We start from the raw sequence: 20,169 nt of genomic DNA on the forward strand, positions 1-20,169 counted from the left end.
TTGGTGAGAATTTTGTTTTCTTCATCTTTGAGAAGAAATGACCAAAGTATGCATATTTACTCCCAAATGAGATCCAGACAGCTTGACATTTTCATTTTTTTTTTTAAAAATAATGCAAATACAGGAAGAAAGCTAACAAAGCTTTTGCTGTCAAGCCGCTGAAAAAAATAAGTTTCCTCGGGCAGGGAGGCTGCAGAATTTAAGCAGAACACTTGCAAATACAGCAGGATTACAATTCATGGGGATCTCTTTCAAATATACAAAACCAGAATGTATGTGCACTGAGGGGTTTTTTTTCCCCCTAGCAAGATTCACTTGTCTTCAAAAGCAATATAGTGGTTCAGGCATCAGGCTAAAAACCAGGAGGCGGTGAGTTCTAATCCTGCCTCGAGCACAAAACAGCTGGGTGACTTTGGGGCAGTCGTTCTCTCTCAGTCTTAGGAAGGAGGCCAGGGCAAGCCACTTCTGAAACCTTGCCAAGCAAACTGCAGGAACTAGTCCACACAGTCACGAGTCAAAAACTGACTCGAAGGCACACACCAGATTAAATAAATTAAAGCAGAGCGACAGTCAATAGGTTCTTCCCAGTGCTAGGAGTTCATAGAATGAATAACAGCCAGTCATCATAGTAGGAAAGGTAAGTGAGGCAGTATCTGAACTGTAGACTAAGCCCCACTCCTGGGAAAGGTGAGGAAGAGGTTTAACAGCCAGGCACAGAGAAGAACCTCCATTCAGAACCTTCATGCAAGCGTACTGTGGCAGTAGACTCATGTTGCCTCTGCCTTTTCTGTCTGCCTGTTTAACAGTGGAAGAGACTACACTCATATTTGATAGCATCCTTTGAAGTGCCCCAATATTTATCTATAGCTATCACACATGTTCCTTTGTGACGAATGGATAGACAGATAGATGGATCACATTGCAGAACGTATTGATCAATTTTGCAAGAGTTCCCCATTCATTCATCTACATCACCCTTTTCTGTGCCATGCTAGGCACAACAAATGAAGAGCAGGCTTTTCTGCTGCCGACCTATTCATGTAGGCTAGAGGTTGACACATACGCAGATCTGGAGAACCCTAGCCCAGTAGAGCAGCCGTCCCCATACCACACTTTCTACATTCAGAGCTCTCCTCATACTTGACTTGCCAGTCTTAAATGCTAGAAGTGATAGGGAGTGAGGCAGGTGAGGGCAATCTAAACAATAAAGTAAAATAAACAAACATGTTTGCAAATTGCTAAACAATTACACACACACACACACACACACACACACCCTAGAGAGAGACATGAAAGGGTACCCAAGAGTCTTTGGCACCACCCATAGCTCTCATGGAAAGCAGATGAGTTATCTCACAGTTTCAAACTCAACAGGCTATCACAGTAACCACTCAATTTTTTTTAACGTGATCATTAAGTGTTTGGCTCAGTGACAGTTTAATTTTTCCCATCGGTGCAGTTTCTATAAGATGCAGCCTGAGTACAATGCATAATAAGGCTTTACACTTTTCATAGCAAATAGTCCTGGGTAGAATCTCTGTTTTCGTTCCTAAGCAAGAACCAGTCACAGATATTTGCTTAGCTTCCAGATCCCAGAATGGGTCATAGGGGAGGGGGCATAAGCCAAGGGATATGGAGCGGAATGACCACATTAACTTCTTTGAAAAGTCAGCTTTATCCAGCACAAGAGCATTCGAGAGACCAAGCTCAATTAATTCAAAGATGGCTTTTCTTCTTCTTTTTCTAGAAACAGAATGACATTTTAATAAGCAGGCTCAGGTAGCTTGTGAGAATTGATCCATATCTCTAGAATTAGAAAAGGGCTGTGCCACTGGGATGTATAAAACGTGCACTTCTTAATAGGTTTGTGCATAGGAATTGAATACCAGGATGGCTTGCTACCCCTCTTGCCCATGTTCTGTGGGTGATAAGGAAGAAGCAATTATTGCAGAAGCTTAGAACAATTGGCAAGCTGAAACAGCCCTGAAATGGATATTTTAAATCACCAGGACACCAGTGGCAGGCCCAGCCTGGGAAATGTGGCCACAGAGCCCAAGCAGCTTGCTCTCTATACCACTGGAGAAGCCCCAGGACTAAGGAAACAGTTGATCTAATTAGGTCTTACTGAACTGCCACACCAGTTTCAGAATGTCTTGAAGGTGTATCTCAATGGGATAGGTAAGTTGAGGTAGGCAGGTCTTCCTTCAACCAGATACACTTTAGATATTTCAGACAACAGCTCTCTACTTGGCAATTATAAGAATCGTAGTTTAATGCATCCAGACCATGGAGGGCACCAAGTAAGAGAAAGCTGATTTTGAGGGACTTCAAGCTTAGTTCTCAACACCAAGAAACTCATCAGCCACAGGCAATTCTCCACTAACCTCTGAAACCTAGATCCTGTGCCTTCCTTGGGATAATGCTATCTACTTCTTGTCCTCTGGAATCACCTTTCGGGCTTGTTCTCCGGGAAAACATTGCCTGTCTGAATGCTTTCTCTGGTACTTGTGATGGACTACAGAACACAGCAGGTTCTCAGGAAGGAGGGAGCACATTCCAGGAAGGGAGGGGGGGTGAGACAAGAGACAACACAGTCCAGAGCTGGATTGTGGGAAGAAGAAGAGATTTAGGATAGCCATTCCTTAGAATATCCCGGGGTATATCCACTAGATTAGAATAATACAGATTCAGTCTGGCAAAATTCTGTCTATATGGTGTAAGCAATAAAAGAACTGAACTTGGCTGGACTGTTTCTCTGTTGTTCTTGGGCTGGACCTGACAGTACTTGACTTATTAATCCATTTAGAAGTTACTTACCCTCTCAATAACTTTGGGCAGTTTACAAGATACAGAAAAACTTAGTTTATATTAGCACTATGCACTATACTACTCCATACTTTTTTATCTTTGCAAACCATCCTTGTTTCCAGCATATCCATCACTGCTTCATGCATTGCCTTTTCTTCTTTAAACTTCTCACCTCCTTCTTTATGAGTGAGAAACAGCAGCAATAAATTGGGGGGGGGGGGGACCTAGAGCTTGGAGACAATATTGCTTATCCAACAACCTCCATATTGCTTATCTGCTCCCATAGGGTGTACAGGATGTTGTCTCATTTATTGAAATAAAATCCAAGGGACAGTTCAGCTAGTTTCTATGCGTGGCAGGTGGAGAGAAGAGACACCACTTTCACCTTCATTCCAAGAAGGAAAATGGTCCAGGGTAGATGCTGAAAAGTCTTTTCTGAGTCTACTCATATCCTGGAAATCAGATGTGCATTGGTGTTGATGACATATGGGACCCAGAAATGGTTCCCCCTGCCACTTCTGGCTGTTCCTCAAAACCATCGCATCAACAGTTGCATCAGTAACGAGGATAATTGTCTCATGAATTCAGCCAATGAGTCTTAAGAAACATACAAATGTAGGCAAGCAATCCATTTATTAAAGCTGAATAATTAAATTATTGCCAGACCTGGTTATCTATGTATATTGGGTATCCATACAAAGAACTTTCTAAGGAAGCAAAATCAGGCTTTGTTCACATAACATGCTAAACCAGTGATGGCGAACCTTTTGGGCTCAGCTTGTCAAAAATTCAGAAAATGCCTAACTTGACTCCACTGGCATGTCACACGCACACAACCCCCCTGAATAAAAGAGAAACAATTCACTTTTTTAAAAAAAATAAAGTCCAGTCATGTGTGGTGCTATGCATTATATAAAGAAACGTCAAATAATTACGAAAATGAAATACAACAAACTCAGTTTCTTTGGTAACTCAAACAGGGAGAACAGTTGTTGTCAGGTGTTGGTGAATACTGGTGTGTCACCCAAAATGTTGTGGCAGGTCACCTTTGACGCGTATGTCATAGGTTTGCCATCACTGTGCTAAACCAAGATGTTCAACGTGATTTACTGAATAAATCTCAATTGGCTACATTTGCAGAGCATGCTAAAGTAGGAATCAGGATTATAAGCCAAAATAGCTGGGTTCATAACTGTGTAAAATCCAAATCATATTTAGCATGATGAGTGAACCCGAGCTTACTCTAAAATGAAGTATGAAAGGATATAATCCCAGAAAAAAGAATCACATTATTCATCAGGAACTGAAAGACTTGAAAATTGACCAATAATAATAAAAGCAAAATTGCTAGCAACACCTCTATTTTTTCTGATCCTGGCCAAACATCAGCTAGTGTCCACATGGTCATTTGTCAAGTAGCAAAGGCTAATCTGAAAACATTTCCTCTCCTACTTCTGTCAACAAGACCTTTCAACCTCTATTGCATTTTTGCAAATCAGAACTGCATTCATCATTCTGAAACAGTTCTATTAAAAAAAAACCTTTCATAATCATTTCCTTGTCCTGTAAATTAAAGAACTTCTATAAAGCTAGGGGAAATGAATCGAAGGTAATGAACTTCCAAAAGCTGTAATTCACCAGGTTGCTTCCATGAAACAAAACCGTAGATAATTATTTCTGAAGCTATTTTATGGTATCTTCTTTTTTCAATATTTAATAAAAACAATTCTAAAATGTAGATAATTATTGAGCCTTGCCCCAGTGCAAGACTGAACATGACATGGTCTTTTCCTGCCAAATTACCCGATAAAAACCAATAGTCTGCAACATTGCAACAAAACTCTGGTTGTCCTTTCTGGAATGTACCTTACATTGAATTCCATTTAACCAAGCAGCAGCAGCTGCTGAACAGACATCTGTTCCTGAAGCAACTGTCCTTCATATAGATTTTTCACACAAGGAGTTGAACCAATGCCTACTTTCATACTGAGTGCTGAGCTAGTTATTTAACCATGGTTCTTGAACAGACTGGGCCCCCATAGCATGTTAAGCCATAAACCGCAATGGCTAGGTTCACACAGCACACTGAACCACAATCAAACCACACAACTGTTTTGTGGAATGTGTTAATCAGATCCATATCTTTCTCTTTCCCAAAGCACAGCTTCAAGGAGTCTCTCAAAAGTGTAACAAAGCAATGAGCTTTTCTCAACAGCAATGAAAATGGACAAGGTATTTGGACTCAGACCACAGTTTTACTGGATGCAGTTTACAATATTCAGGTGTGTGGTACTTAAGATCTAGATTGAGTAGAATAAGAGCCAAATGAAACAAATGACTTACGGAACTGTTTCAGGTCATCCCTGCTTTCTGATTCAGGCATGGCAGTGATGGTAAGAAGAGGGCATGGATTTCCTGCTAGAGTGTGACAGAGGGTCTGCCTCCTGAAGAAGACTTTCTTTCTATTCCTGGTTTGCTCCAAGACGTCAAGGTGGGACTGCAAAAATGGAAACACAAAAATGCAATAATTTACAAAAAGTCCTGCTGGATAAAACCATCTAGCCCAACACCTTGTAGAGTATAGGTATAAAACTGGAAGCCCCAAGGCCATGGGCAGACTTCCCATTAAAGTCAATGCCATAAGATACTGGAGGACAACTTCCTTCTCTCTCATCATCATCAGGTGTGAACTCTGATTTTAGCATTATGAGAACAAGAAGCAAGAAAATGAACTTAAATAATGGGAACATGTCATAAACAATTATTCAAGCCATTTTCCTATTTAAAGGTCTCCTGACTGCTTGCTGATAAATCATGAAGTGCAGCTATGAAACCAAATGTAAAGGTCTTTTGATCAGAAGTGATGTAACTACAGATCCCAATCCTCCCTTTGTGGGGCATCCTTCTGGGATAGCCAAGTCACCTAAATCAAGTCTTCACTACCAGCCTTCCCTAACCTTATACAGATGCTATAGTTACCAGAATCTTCTAACTAGCCTCCTACCATCTTAGTAGGCATGCTTCAACTAGATTATCTACATTTTAGCATTACAAACTTAGGTTGGCAAGCCCAACTAGCTGCTGAGCATCAGAAGTTGCAGCAAGAAGGACAACGTATGCTTATGACTTCTCTTATCACCCAATCGTCACAGGTTCTGCTGCAGAGAAGCAACACAAATGATGCTAGAACAACTGGCACATCACATTACAATGTGGGGGTTGTAATCATAGCCATTACCCTTATCTCTGGCGTCTTCTGCCTACGCTAAAACCTAGGCTGAGATTCACTTAAACTATCTATTCACCTTGCTGCAAGAGTGAAAAGATAAATGCTTTTATTATTAGTCCTATTCCTCCTGGTCATCATCTGGTTCTACTTCTGACTTTCTTTCAGTGCACCTCCTGACCCTAACCAAATTGCAGAGAGAATTGCAGAGAAAATGTTTCTGCATTTAGGAGATCCTGGGTTTGGTCCCTGCCATCTTCAGTATGAAAAACCAGGGGAAAAAAATTCTGTTTGAAATACTTGGTGTTGCCAGTCATAGTCAAAAATATCAGATTAGCCTGAACCAAAGATCTATCTTAATATAAGACCACCTCTTATGCACTGTTGTGTTTTGAATGAAAAGCTGGAGTTTTCAGTTTGGCTGTGCTTGCACGGGCAAACAATGCAAAGAAGAACATATCAATAGCTATTTGTTGTTATCACCTTGAAGAAAACACAATTGGTTCTGACTCAAAGAAATGCTAGCATTTAATACCAGTCTTTCATGAGGTTTCTTCTCAGTGTGCTGTAAATATGTCTGCAGTTATTAAATGCATATTAGATTGTGAACAGGGTTTCCAAGTCAGTTTCCCTACAGTATTTTATTGCCTTTCCAAATGCCTAGTGCTCCTGGGTTGCAAAACCACTTAGAATTCATTACCACTCTGAAGATAGAGAGGGGGAGATGCACCCATGACACCTACACACACACACACACGTTTGTACAGACTGATGCTGAAAAAGAAAACCTAGGGATGCACATATGTGAAGTGTGTTTTTCATTTGGGGTGCATGGGAATCATGCAGTCTGTAAAAATGAAATTGTTTTCCCAGGATTTTTTTTTTTTTTTTTTAAACTGCTTTGTAGTTGTAATGAAAATCTGCGAGTTATTTAAGTGACCCGGTCAAATTTATCTCTACAAAGATGTCCAAAGATGAAATTATGATTCAGGCAATGTCAGGAAATGAATGTTTCTCTGTATCTTAGTGCAGCAGAAACTGAACCTTCTATTCGTTTGACGCGTAATGTAAAATTAAGCTAAAGCTATGCCTAACTTCAGAAAGATTTCTCTCCTTCTTTAAAGCAGTGTAAAACAAAAACCTCCTTTATTGTTACTTTTGGGGGCAGTGTTTACACAACAGGTCCTTCTTACTCCTAATAGCTCTTCCTTTTACTGTAACTCTATCTCACCCACTGAATACCCATATAGCCAAATCTTGCTGAGTAAAACAGACATTATCTCACACACTGCATACTCTTGATTGGTTGGGCAGTCTATCAAGGAGCATCCTCCTGACTCTCAACTGGTTTAATCTCTCTCTTCCCATGACATTATTAGAGCTTTTGTTAGATGGGTACTAATATTATTCGAATTAATGAGCTGTATTTCTTTAGGGCTTCAGACCAGAGTTCTCTCTTAATCCTCCCTGTAAATTCTGGGACCCAATCTGTATTCTGAACACACAGATTCCACATTGACCACCTCTTCAACTGACCACCCAGCTACAACTGCACTCTAAATATGTTATCTGACCCTGGAAACAATTATATACTCTAGAAGGAAGGCCCCAATTTTACATAAGCCTCCCAATCTTGCAAGCGGTGATAGAAATATTAAAATTCTGCTAAAAATTACTTGCCCACAACTGATGGCAACACTTAGCTGACCCTGGTTGATCTCAAAAAGGCAAGAAAAGCAGGACCTGATTTTGATTAGATGGGAGACCACTAGGAAATCTTAGGGCTATAGATTAGACTTGGAAAGCAAAACAAGGAGAAGGCCGATAACAAACCACTTAAATATTGTTGCCCTCAAAACTATATGGAAATGCTCATGAAATTACCAACAACTGAACTCAACTTGAGACCTTCCATTTACAGACTAGTTAGAACACCACTAGCTATACATTCCATAGCTATGTTTGCATGACAAATTAAGCCAAAATGCTGGGTTAATGAGCATGTGCTGGTTAACCATGGGTTTTGACCAACTGTGTCATGAGTCCTTCCCTTCAAACTCTGGAAAAGCAGCATTACCATCATGGTAGAGTAGGTGTATGGATAATGGTAGGCCAGGTAGCAAACATCTTCCTTGTGAGGGAAAACGAGGCTGAAGGTGAGTGTATACAATGACTTCCCATGGGGACCTCCTGCTGCCGCTGCTGCTGCTGGACAGTTTCTGTAGTGGTTTCTGAAGGGAAAAGGAAGAGAAACAGTGGCTTTCATGGCTGCCTTCAAAACCAAGAAAGTAAGATTTAAAAAGAGGGTACAGTGTACAAGCTTTGGGGAAAAATATCGGAAGTGTTCATTTTTGTTATTTTTCCAGTAAGGTAGCCAGGCCACAGAATTACTTCTGGTAGTGCAGAAAGGTGAGGATTTGCCCACACTCACCCATGGCAGACAAAATGATAGGGTGGGACTGGTGGGAAGGGAATCTCCTCTCACACCCTCTACCCATTGAGTCAAATTCTACTCTCAAGGCTGCCTTATTCTGGATGCAGGCAGACACATGCAAAGAAAAGCAGAGGAGTTTAGCAGCGATCGAGACCCATGTCCAAAGCATGCAGAGAAATTCAGTCCATGAGGTCAGTGGAATTTGGTTTCTCTCTTCCATATTGTGCCCCTTTCTGCTTTGGGAATCATTCTCAGCCCCATAATGGCAACTGGCTTTTGACTAAGATTGACTCCAATTTGGAGGGGTCCTGTTCAGGAAGTGGCCTCAGAGTGTCCTTTCCTACATCCATCCTCCAGGTTTGTGCCTTGTAGAAAGTCAGTAGAGTTTTTTTTTTTTTTTCCTGATCCTTTTTTAAAGGTTGGTATAACTGATGGGAACAATAGCATTCTGGAGGCCACTATTCAGGGTCTCTACAATCCCCTGGGACATTGTTAGCCATAAATATTATGGAAATTTTGTGGCATCAGCCACAAAAAGGTCTTCATGGCCTTCTATCAGCCATTAACATTTTGGTTTTTTATTTCCTGCAACAATCCAGATAGACTGAATATCCAGATTATTATGGGGAAAAGAAGATGATGGCAATCTCTTCCATGGCTTATTTAGGCACAGCAGCTGGACACCTTCTCACTGAGATAATTTTTTTTCCATTTTGTCCCATTAGCCATATATTCTTCAGTGCCATGGAAATTTACCTTGGCAGGTAGCTTTTCACCTCCACTCATTGCTATAAAGTGGGCCCTGATGAAGTTTCTGAAGGATGTAGCAGGTTCTGTAAGGGGCTGAAGTGAGTGAGGTGGGAACACCCGAGTCTCACATGAGGCAGAACTGTCTGTGATACAAGGGATAAGTGGACAAGAGTTTCAAGAAAAGAATAGACCAAACTGAAGTGGCTTGAAAAGGTGGTAGGTCCAGATCTGAACCTTGAAACAAGCAAAGGTATGCAACAGGTTTCTTGTGAGCTGTTATATGCAGAACCTATTCATACGTATGGCTTCCTAATTCTATGCAATAAAATTACTTATTTAACTTTCTAATAAAGATTTGGTTTGATATTTAACTTCCTTGTAACTTCTTGAGAAGAAAGAGCTGGGAGAGAGGGAAGTTTATCCCCGAGCTTGGTGAAAAATGACAGGTTCCTTCTCAGCCCAGAATGGACTAAAATATCTCAGCTATTTCAGTGAAGAGAATACTGTAGAGCAGAACACAGATTGTCTCTGAATATCTATGCCTCCCGCACTTCCTTTCTCAGTTGAGTTCTTTTTGTTTCCACTTACTCACAGACAGAAAAGAATTATACCAAGATTTTCTTTCTACAACAACTTTTTCTTTCTCCCCTTTTGGCATTTTTTTTTTTTTTTAATAGTCACAGTTTCAAGGCTGATGGTGAAAGATTTCCCATTAGGTGTGATGAAGAGCTAATTCACGCATTTCAAAGAGACAGTATCGTAGCAAATTGCATTCCCGAGTACATTCTAGACAATAATTTCCCCCACCTAGCACCAATTATTCCACTGCTGAAATGTCCTGCTCTGAAGTGCCCTGTGATTCTCTCCCTTCCACTTTTTGATTGATACTGTTCCCAGTGCTACATTAAAATGCAAAAAAAATGCAAGAGACACTATTTAAATTGCCAATATATATATGTCATTGATTTTTCAGGTGGATGGTGGTTTTGTTTTATGCGAGGAGTTGGGGGTAAATTTCTAAATAATTATGTGGACACACACATACACATACATACATACATACATACATACATACAAGGGATTCGGAATAATTCTGATTTTCCTTGAAAAGACATTAGTAAGAATCTCTCAGCACAAATTCATTTTTGGAAGCGATACCTCTTAAAGCTTTTGCCAGTCCCAAACCCAAAATGCAGCGGTTGCTGATTATGTTGACAAATGTCTTCCACATGCACAAAAGCCTCCCCCACTGTCTAACACAGGCAATAAGAAACAAACAAGCTAGTTCTAGGAATGAACATATCAAGCCAGTCTGTCTGTCTGTCTGTCTGTCTCTTCAAGTCAATTTTTGACACCTAGCGACTACCTGGACAAGTCCCTGCAGTTTTCTTGGCAAGGTTTTCAGAAGTGGTTTGCCACTGCCTTCTTCTTCCTAGGGCTGACAGAGAGCAACTGGGCCAAGGTCACCCAGCTGGCTTTGTGCCCAGAATGAGACTAGAACTCACGGTCTCCTGGTTTCTAGCCTGGTGCCTTAACCACTACACCAAACTGTCTCTCCAAGCCAGTCTAACTAATGTTAAGGACTTGCAATGCAGTCCTGTGCCCTCTTCCTAAAAGATCCACTGGGCTATTTTCTGGTAACCAGGACTACATGGTTTATTGATTGATTAAGGTTGCCAAGTCCCTCACTTGGCAGCACAGGGATTAAATGGCATCACTTGAAGAAGCAGAGCAAGGAATGCTGGAATATTCTATCACTACCACCCATCACTTTTTATTTTCTGGGTTTAAGCTTAGCCAAGGCTTAACACACCAGGGTTTTTTCCCCCTCTGAAAATTTCTGGGATTATCATTTGATATAGGACAGTAAGTCCTTGCCCTAGGATCCCTGAATTCTCTTTCTGCTCAGCAGAAATTTGATCTCCTGTCCTATTCTAATGACATCCCTCAAATTGGTCACCCTCAAAGTGAACAGCAAATGGCCATGAATCCCCATGAAGGCTGGGGATGATGGGGGATGTAATGCCACACTTGTGAAGGGGAAAACGGTAACAAGACAGAGTCTGTGTGAGAAATACAATATACACACAGAAACCCACAGACACAACACTGCCTGATTTGATGGCTGCAAATTGCTGACCTCGGCTGAATTTACCTCCATCCTTGGCCAAAAAAAAAAAAAAAATCAAGAATCTGGGATCACATTTGCTGACTAACCAATGTTATTAAAAGGCATAAGCTTTCATGAGCTTTTAATAGCATTTGTCAGTTGGAAAAGATCTACCAAATTCTTGATTACTGGCTATCACAGACTGACATGTTCTTCTCCTACAACATCTTCCAACCTTGGAAACCCTCCCCTCTGAGAAAAAAAGTGGTTAGAAAGAAGATAGTCATACAAATAGCCATGCAATTAATATGCAAATGCAGGGCAAAGGGCTACAGAATCACTTTATAATTGTCAAAGCCCAAAGTTAGCTCTTTTTTCCTTCAAACGTTCCATCCTCCTCCTATCCCAGCTGGCATTACCTGGTAATTAATAATCATCATAATTATTATTGTTGCTATTATCACTTACTGTGCAGATTGTTTTTCATGTTCAAAGTGCTTTACAGACATTATCAAATTACTCCTCCATCTCCCTTCCTCAGCTAAATTAGCCAAACCAGAAGCAAAGAGATTGTTGCTATTTCAAGCAAGAACTCAGCTGAAAGCAACTCAGCCCTGTTCTTAGATGGACCATTGCAGGTGGCAACTCCTAGCTAACCTTGGCTGACCTGGAAAAAGCTAAGCAAAATCAGACTTCATATTTAGGTGGGAGGCCACGTGAAAACCTTCCTGTATGAAAGTCAGTTTTGTCTAAGATGAGCCCTGTTGAAATGGTATGTGGGAAGGACCTTGAGAGACAGGAGGAAGAGCCACAGCCTAGACAACCATCATGCAAAAGATATCTCAGCCCACAGAAGAAAAGGGGATGTGGGAAGCATCACCGAAGGGACCCTCCCTAGTTTCCTGGAAAGTAAAAGTAAAGGAGGGGGAAAATGCTTTCAGATTGGCAAGATTTTTTTACTGCAACCTTACAATAAAGGTAGGGTTAGTATTCATGGTTTGTGCTTCTTGTCTGAACTACCTCAAAGGTCTGACACCTGTAGAAGCTATAACATATTTCTTCTTATACGCTAATTTTATAAGGATATCCAAGCACTATATATATATATATATATATATATATATATATATATATATATCCCCATTAATTTTCCAGGCATTCACATCTATTCTATCTTCAATATCGACTGTCAAATAAGGATCTTGTAATCTTGTTAAATTATCTAAATATTGTAATATTGCCTATAGAATCTGTATTGAGATGGCTGCTTAGCATTAATATTTTTACTGTGGCTCATAGATTTTAGATTTCGTGATTATGACATTTTTGTGCTTGCATACTTTTTTAATTGGAACTGATGCCAATAGGTGAAAATGTGCTTACCCATCTATTTAAGGAATATCAATTCCATATGTATACGAATCCATTAAATATCTAGGCATGTGCATACCAAAAGATATAACTCAGTTAGTAGCATGTCATATAAATCAAATAGAGAGGTTTCTTCAGATATCAATAGATGGGAGTCATTAAACCTCACCCGTTGGGGAAAGGTGAATGCTCTCACAATGAATATTATTCCCAGATTAATTTCTTTTCTGAGAGAAATTCCAGTTTATCTATCTGGAAAATATATTCAGAAAATACATTCTTTGTCTAGGAAATTTCTATGGGGTTCTTTGATTCTGAGAATATCTTTACAGAAAATGCAACTACCAATTAATGAGGGAGGATTCAGTTTTCCGAATCTGGAGCATCATGCTGTTGTCAAGTATTAAATACTGGAAGCCAACACCAATGTCCATTTTCCCATTTGGGCACATGGTTTCCTAACATTCTTAGATGGGATAAATGTATGACAACTGCCTTGAGAACCCCAAAGGAGACTTTTCAATATGAATCTTTCAAAGTTATCCCAAGAAAGTTGCTAAAGAAGCAACTTCCTACAATTTCTGCCAAACAAAAAGTCCGGGCCCATTCCAATATGACAGTGCCTCACCCCCTTTGCCTTGTCTTCTTCACACACACACCCCGCTTCTCATAGAGGAATATTGAGACTGCTTTGAAGAAGGAATGCAAATTTAGGTAATCATAAATTTTACATAAACATCAGCTTAGCCCTGAAAGAGAAAGGGGGGTGAGAAAGAAACTCAAGATTGCCCCAGCTCTTGATATAATGAGAGAGAGAGGAACTTTGTCAGGCTTTCAAAATTTATTTTATTTATTTATTTTTATTGATTTATCATATTGGTCACCACCCATCTCGTTGAAACTCTGGGTGATTTACAGCAGAGATAAAATTCATTAAAATACAATATAAAACAGTCCTAATAATAAGTAGCTCCCAAGAAAGATGGAGAGTTGGGTAATCATTCAAGGGAGCATCATCAGGGCACTAACCACCCCCAAGCTTGGTTAGGGCCCATATCGCCCAATGCCAACCGGCAGAACCAGCTCTTTAATCCTTTTTGGAAGGCCGGGAAATAATATTCTGTTATTATACCCTATAACAGCAGAGTTCCAATTATTATTGTGGTGTCTGTTTCCTAATCTGTCCTACCTTGAATGGCTGACATCCCCCAACAATAAATGTAAAGAACAGTTGCCCATTTCTGATGGATTTCAAACAGGGTTGAAATGACGTGATCTGTAAAAATGGACTCCAACCCAACCCAGTCAAGCAAGCCAGAGTTCACCCATATTGTTCCCCACTCCAAAATGCATGTGAAATAGTAATATTGTAGCCAATGGGTGTATTGTAGTCATTGGATGTAAACAAAAAAGTGTGGCTAATTGTGAACGTTGCATATTGAAAAGCCTATATTAAGGGCAGTCACTTTTTAAACATATATACTAGGATGATTGCATCAAATACAACAAAAATTGTACACCAAACAATGTGGTTAGAAAAAACTGTAGACAACCATGAATATCATATTTTTTCCATTGACTTTTCTTGTTTTATTTTTTATGTTGCCAAAACCATGAAGAAAAGGAATAATATGTGATAGCCTGCAACACTTACTGGATACAGAATTAATCTTCCCTCCCCAGCTATGAGTTGAGACAAGAATTCTCAATTCTAAACTTCCAACTCATTTTTGGAGCATCCAAGCTGGATGCACAAGTGAGCTTACAACCCTCTAGCAAATTCAAAATGATATGAGTGCTGGAATTCATGGGATCCAGAAGGGAAAGAAGCTTATATTAAAAATAAATCACAGGAAGATACCTGGGAAGATGCCAGCAAGTGGTCCGTTTAGTAGGAATTATGTGTGTAAAATTCCATCCTTGGCCATCATTTGTGGTTCTCACTTGTCCTTCGCTTGTCTCTTAGCAAATGATGTCAGCCATCCATTTAATCAGGGAGGAAATTTAAATCAGGAAGGTACATGCCCTTGCTAACCAAAAAAGACCATGTTATTTGTAGTTTGATAGCAAACAGTTCAAAGTCCTAGCATGAAAGAAAACTCTGGATATGATGCTTTTGATCCTTCTGTGGTCTGACCGCAATGTTTTTCTTCCAGGGGTTGAACAGGGGCGGACAATTTCTAATGGCTAGAAGCTAAACTTTTAATTTTTAGTAGATATTGATATTGACCTCTGAGGGCTGCAGGGAATCTTTGTGGTAACCTAGTGATGCTGCCATAACAGAAAGGGGTCATTTTGATTCTTTTTTAATGGGTTTCATTGGGTGGCTAAAATCACACCACTGAAAATGAATGGCTTTGTCACCCAATTTCATTGGCAAATCTGGGGAGGGGCTTGATGGCAGCAAAATGGGTCTATGGATGATGCTTGTAGTGAAACAGACTCATTGACAGCAGGGCAGATGTTCAAGACAACACTCAAAATGTCCCAAAGCGATCTAATTTCTACTTAGCCAATCTGGTTCCTCAGATCTGCGAGGAAGAAAAATATTCAATATTTTGAGGAAGGAAAGAGCAAAACCCTCAAATCCCTTGGATTCTTCAAACAGAAGCATCCACATTGGTCTTTGAAGCAAAACCAAAAACACATCTCCTCAAACCTGAAAAGGTAAATTTCATTCCCTATAAAATGAGGAAGCTGGAAGAGAAGTTAGCTTTTCTGCAGCCTCCTGCCCCCAGCTTTGTTCTTTTTAACATCTTGCCTCAGGAAGGACACCAAAGAGTCAACAAGCAAAGCAAGAAAAAGGGAAGAAAATAAGGTTACATTTGCAGAAAACTAGGTGAAATTTCAACTATTGGCCTAGAAACAAACAAACAAAAAATAATAATAATCAGCATCCATTTAGCCAAGCTTCAAACCATCCACTTTGCCTCAGCTGAGGTTATACCAGGCACTGGAAATGACCAGTGGAATTCTGTGTTCAGCTATTGCTGCACGTCTTCAGTGCTGCTCTTGGTATAATCAATGTAAACAGTTGCCAGGAGAGCAAACAGCAAATTAGATCATTTTATAAAGGCTACCGTGATACCTCTTTTTTCCGGTGGTAAGTCCCTTCGTGCATGTGTCTGTCACTTGGCAAGGGGGAGTAAAAGTGAGCGGTGCTGTCAACAAGACCTCTTTTGACAGAAACGTTTCTAATAATCTCAGTAACATAAAAAACTCACTCTGGAGAGGAGAAAGGAAGACGACACATGACCAGAGCTGTGGCTGTCACATCTGTCTTTGTGAGTGAACTGTCCCTGCCTCTCCATGAGAGCAAGACGGATGTGAGTAGCGATTAGACTCTATGCGCGACACAGACTAACACAGCATACAGAAGAGAAATACTGGCTTATTTTAAAGGTTCTCCCATCACAGACAAAGCACCCACTAACTACAGAGGCTGCCTTCTGGGTCTCTGCCATGAATCTCTGCACTAGACCCCATCTCCTTCTAATTTTCTGCTGGGGGAAAAAGGGAAAATTCTGCTTCAACTCTGTGCTGAGAGTGACGGGCTCACTCCAATTCAAGGATGCAGCAGGAATAACCTTCAAAACTGGTTGCATCTCAACATGAGTCTCTCCTTTAACCTGACTTATTTCTGAACCTGTATGTCTGCACCATATGTGACCAGATCATTCAATCGCTTTTAGTTGCAAAGGGATAACAGAGTTAGCCGGTACTAAAAACAATCACCTCCCAATATCATCAGAAATGTTTCAACCAGAAAATTGTCTACCTATATCAGTAGTGTCTATATTGATTGATAATAGCTGTGCAGAGCTTCAGGCGGGAGTCTGTTGCAGCTGGAGTCCAAACCTAGGGCCTTTAGCATGCACAGTATATGGGCTCCCACTGGTAGAAAGTGTATGCTCTCCCTCGCCTCCTTAAAGTCCAGAAGGTGCCTGATTCAATAATATACAGCAGTGCCAAAGGAAGACTACTCCGAAAACAATGAACTCTCTTTGGTTTTGTACCCTAAAAAGAAAACTTATCGTAAGCTTACTTATTTACTTACTTATGGGGCACCATCTGAAAATATTTTACACAGTTGACCGCAGGATTTACTAATAGTACAATGAGCACTCCTGCAAGAGGGTCCACACATTATGCACGCATAGATAAGCATTCCTATTAGAATACATAACTGTATGAAGTTTCTGGATTGATTAAAGCGTTGGGTGATTATGCTTCAGGTTATGACATGAGACATTCACTTCTGAATGTCTCAAGCTATTGCTGAAAGTTAAAGGTGGTTAATCAACTAAGAAGTCATAACTAAAAAAAAAATAAGGAAAGGGTAGAATATTATTTGTCCTCCACAGATGGGGGACACAGAGGTTTCTTCCAATCTGGACTGAACCCTTTTATTAAACTCCCCTGATGAGACCTCTGTCATTTCTCCCCTCAAATCCCAGGATTAGTTTTCTATTACACTTTGTATTCTATGTCAAGCTTCTGGTTTCCATGTTTATAATTCTCCACCAGTCTGATCCACTTGATGGGGCAGTAGTACAATCAACCAAGTTACTGAGTTGGGATGGTAAAAAATAAAGACTTCTTTGGGTTGAGTCAAGTGCTAGTGACTACATCAATGGATTTCTTGTAGTTTTATTGGCAGTAATACAGAAGGGGTTTGTTCTTAACTCCTTTTGGATTCTCCCCAACTTCCTGCTGTAGCCTACAGCCTTAGCATTCCTTGGAGGTTTCTCATCCAAGTTCTAACCAATAACTCTGCTTTACTTTTCCAAGATCAACCAAGGTTGGCTGGATGCTGCCACTTGAACCACGGTACATGTAGTTTGGAGAGGGCATTATGAAACCATAACCGTTTGACAACTTTGAAGTTGAAGCTTACAGTATTTTCCTTCAGTATTCAGCCACTCTATAGGGATCTAATATCTGTGTTGAGGTTAAAGGCCACCTGTTTTCCTAACTCTTGTTCCAAGATGGAGGAAGCTTCCTATATAAACCCTCCCTTTCCTCTCCTATGGATTTCTTCTAAAATAACAAATTTTAATTAAATTATAATTCAGATTATAATAACCCTATCCCAAGAGCCGAGTTATATTCTGTTTGTAGTAATATTTTACAAAAGTGCCATGCACAGTGATTTAGCACGTGTCAGCTGCATGGATTTCAGAACACCATCTTTGTCTTCAGGTGTGCCTCATAAAATATCCTAATTATGCATCACACAGAGGTGTTCAAAGGGCTTTACATTATCCCAGCAATCTTCATGGAAAAGTGTAGTATGATTAGATCAGATTAACAGAATTAATACCTCCATGTTACAACAAAAGGAAGGAATGCATGGTTGGGAGATACTGAGTGGGTCCAGACATCGTGCTAACGGTGTCTCCTCCTCTCACTTTCTCTTCCTGACATTGCATATTCTCTCCCTCACCATTTACCAGACTATTGCAGATTGTTCCCAGCAGAAGACTGGACTGATGGCTTGCAGCGAGCTTCTGATATCAGGTCACTGTCTGCATAAAATTAGATCAAGGGCCATAGATCCCAAGGCTGATGGTTGTCCTCTCCTGTCCTACACCCCCTTTTCCTAGTTATTATCCAGAAGGCTCTTCAGGAATAAATATTGAAGCTTATTTTCCTTCAATATTCAGCCACTCTATAGGGATTTACCTCTAGACTTGAGGAAGGATAAAATGGTTACTCAGCCTAGGGAAAGTAAAATGCCCAGGAAGGAGATTCAGAATAGCCGTACTTGTTGTCTTGTTGTCCTTAAAAAGGGGGCAGTGAATATTTTGGATAGGCCTTTAAGATTCTATTAGATCCTGCAACAATAATGTAGCATTCCTAGACTCCCCATAGTGGCTGTTTTTGGACATTTGGGAGGGAGGGGGCTTTGAGTCAGTCTTGACTCCTGGCAACTGCCTGGACAAGTCCTCCAGTTTTCTTGGCAAGATTTCAGAAGTGGTTTGCCATTGCCTGCTTCCTAGGGCTGAGAGTGTGTGACTGGCCCAGGGTCACCCAGATGGCTTTGTGCCTAAGGCAGGAGTAGAACTCACAGTCTGCCATTGTGCCTTAACCACTACACCAAACTACTGGCCTACCTCAAAAAAGGGCTGAAGCCACTTCCTTTCTTTGATGTAGGATACACAAAAATCAACTTCTAGTGTGGATTAGAAGACATGTTTTCCCTCAAGAAAAACTCCAACAAATGGGAGTATCTGAAATGTCAAGATACTGAAGTGGATGGATGGACTTCAAATTAAAAAGGTAGATGTAAGGATTAACTGCAAAACATGTACATACACTTGTTAAGGCTTCCCCCAACATTTCCCCCCTACCAAGTATTTCATGGACATGTGTAAAGTGGGCTATTTTGCAAATTGCTCCCCTTAATATCCTGCATTTGGGGGGGGGTTGTTACAGGTGGTATAATTTTGGCCCTATAAGTAATATTAGCTATAACCTTCAGAAATAACTTTTCAAGAAATACTGTAGTATAAGAAGAACAATAGATTAGAGGTGCCAAGCGGATTTTGGAACAAGTAACATTTAGGGATATAAATTCAATGACAGGTTTGTAGCTTTTCAGAGCACTTTGGCATCAACTCCACTATATTTCCCATCCAGGGAAAATGCAATGGGAGAATCCCATTCCATCATCTGCAACCAGGTTACAATTAAGGACTTAATTGTACTTCCATAATTTAATCGCACCAGTCAGCGGCGATTTAACCATGACATAGTAACAGCCTTCTTAATGCTATTATGGCAGTAATCAGCTTCTGTATGCTTGCATCTGTTTAAGACTTGCCATTGAAGAGAAAGCCATTCATGCTGAGAGAAGCTGGGAGTAACAGAATCATGTAAAGGCCAAAGAAGGCTACTTAACTGGCTAGGTTGCTAGATATCTCAGAACGAACACACTGAGAAAAGCATAACCCCCCCCCCCATAAAAGAGTAACATATAACAAGGGAGATTAACTGTACCCCAAGCATATGCTGAATAAAATAAACAAATCAAGCACATTTCAATAGAGTAGACCAGTCTTTCTCAACCTTGGCAACTTGAAGATGTGTGGACTTCAACTCCCAGAATTCCCCAGCCTGGCTGGGGAATTCTGGGAGTTGAAGTCCACACATCTTCAAGTTGCCAAGGTTGAGAAACACTGGAGTAGACTGTTACCTGGCACCTACTAAACACAGTGACTTTCAATGCTTCAGAGTACCAATGGCAAAAGTACAGAGGCCCCCAAGGTTTGTTTGCTTGTTTATTTATTACAGTAAATTTATATGCTGCCCATTTCCCCCAGAGGGTGACTCTGGGTGGCTCACAATTAACATAAAACCTCAAAAACAGTTAAAAATATAAATATCCACATTAATTTAGTTAAAAAGTCAAACCATATAAAAAGTCCATGAATGTAAAAAAGACTAGAAACATTCAAGATGATGGGG

The 20,169-nt window shown here is 40.3% G+C and overlaps 1 protein-coding gene across 15 annotated transcripts in view; it reads right to left on the minus strand.

Annotated features, from left to right (window-relative positions):
- AGBL1 (AGBL carboxypeptidase 1) overlaps window positions 1-20,169 on the minus strand; it is a 484,353-nt gene that overhangs the window by 384,858 nt on the left and 79,326 nt on the right. For all 15 annotated transcript variants that reach the window (XR_015795343.1, XR_015795337.1, XR_015795339.1 and 12 more), the window contains 2 exons: window positions 8,112-8,265; window positions 5,152-5,305 (listed from right to left, as the gene is read on the minus strand). Coding sequence is in view for 6 of the 15 variants with exons in the window: in XM_088136392.1 (XP_087992518.1) it covers window positions 5,152-5,305; window positions 8,112-8,265 (308 nt within the window). In the remaining 9 variants the exon portion in view is untranslated. The remainder of the gene's footprint in view (window positions 1-5,151; window positions 5,306-8,111; window positions 8,266-20,169) is intronic.

The sequence above is a fragment of the Python bivittatus genome, unplaced genomic scaffold, assembly GCF_059951505.1.
Source record: "Python bivittatus isolate LINGU-HERP-01145 unplaced genomic scaffold, Pbiv_v1 ctg000140_np1212, whole genome shotgun sequence".
Lineage (NCBI taxonomy): Eukaryota > Metazoa > Chordata > Lepidosauria > Squamata > Pythonidae > Python > Python bivittatus.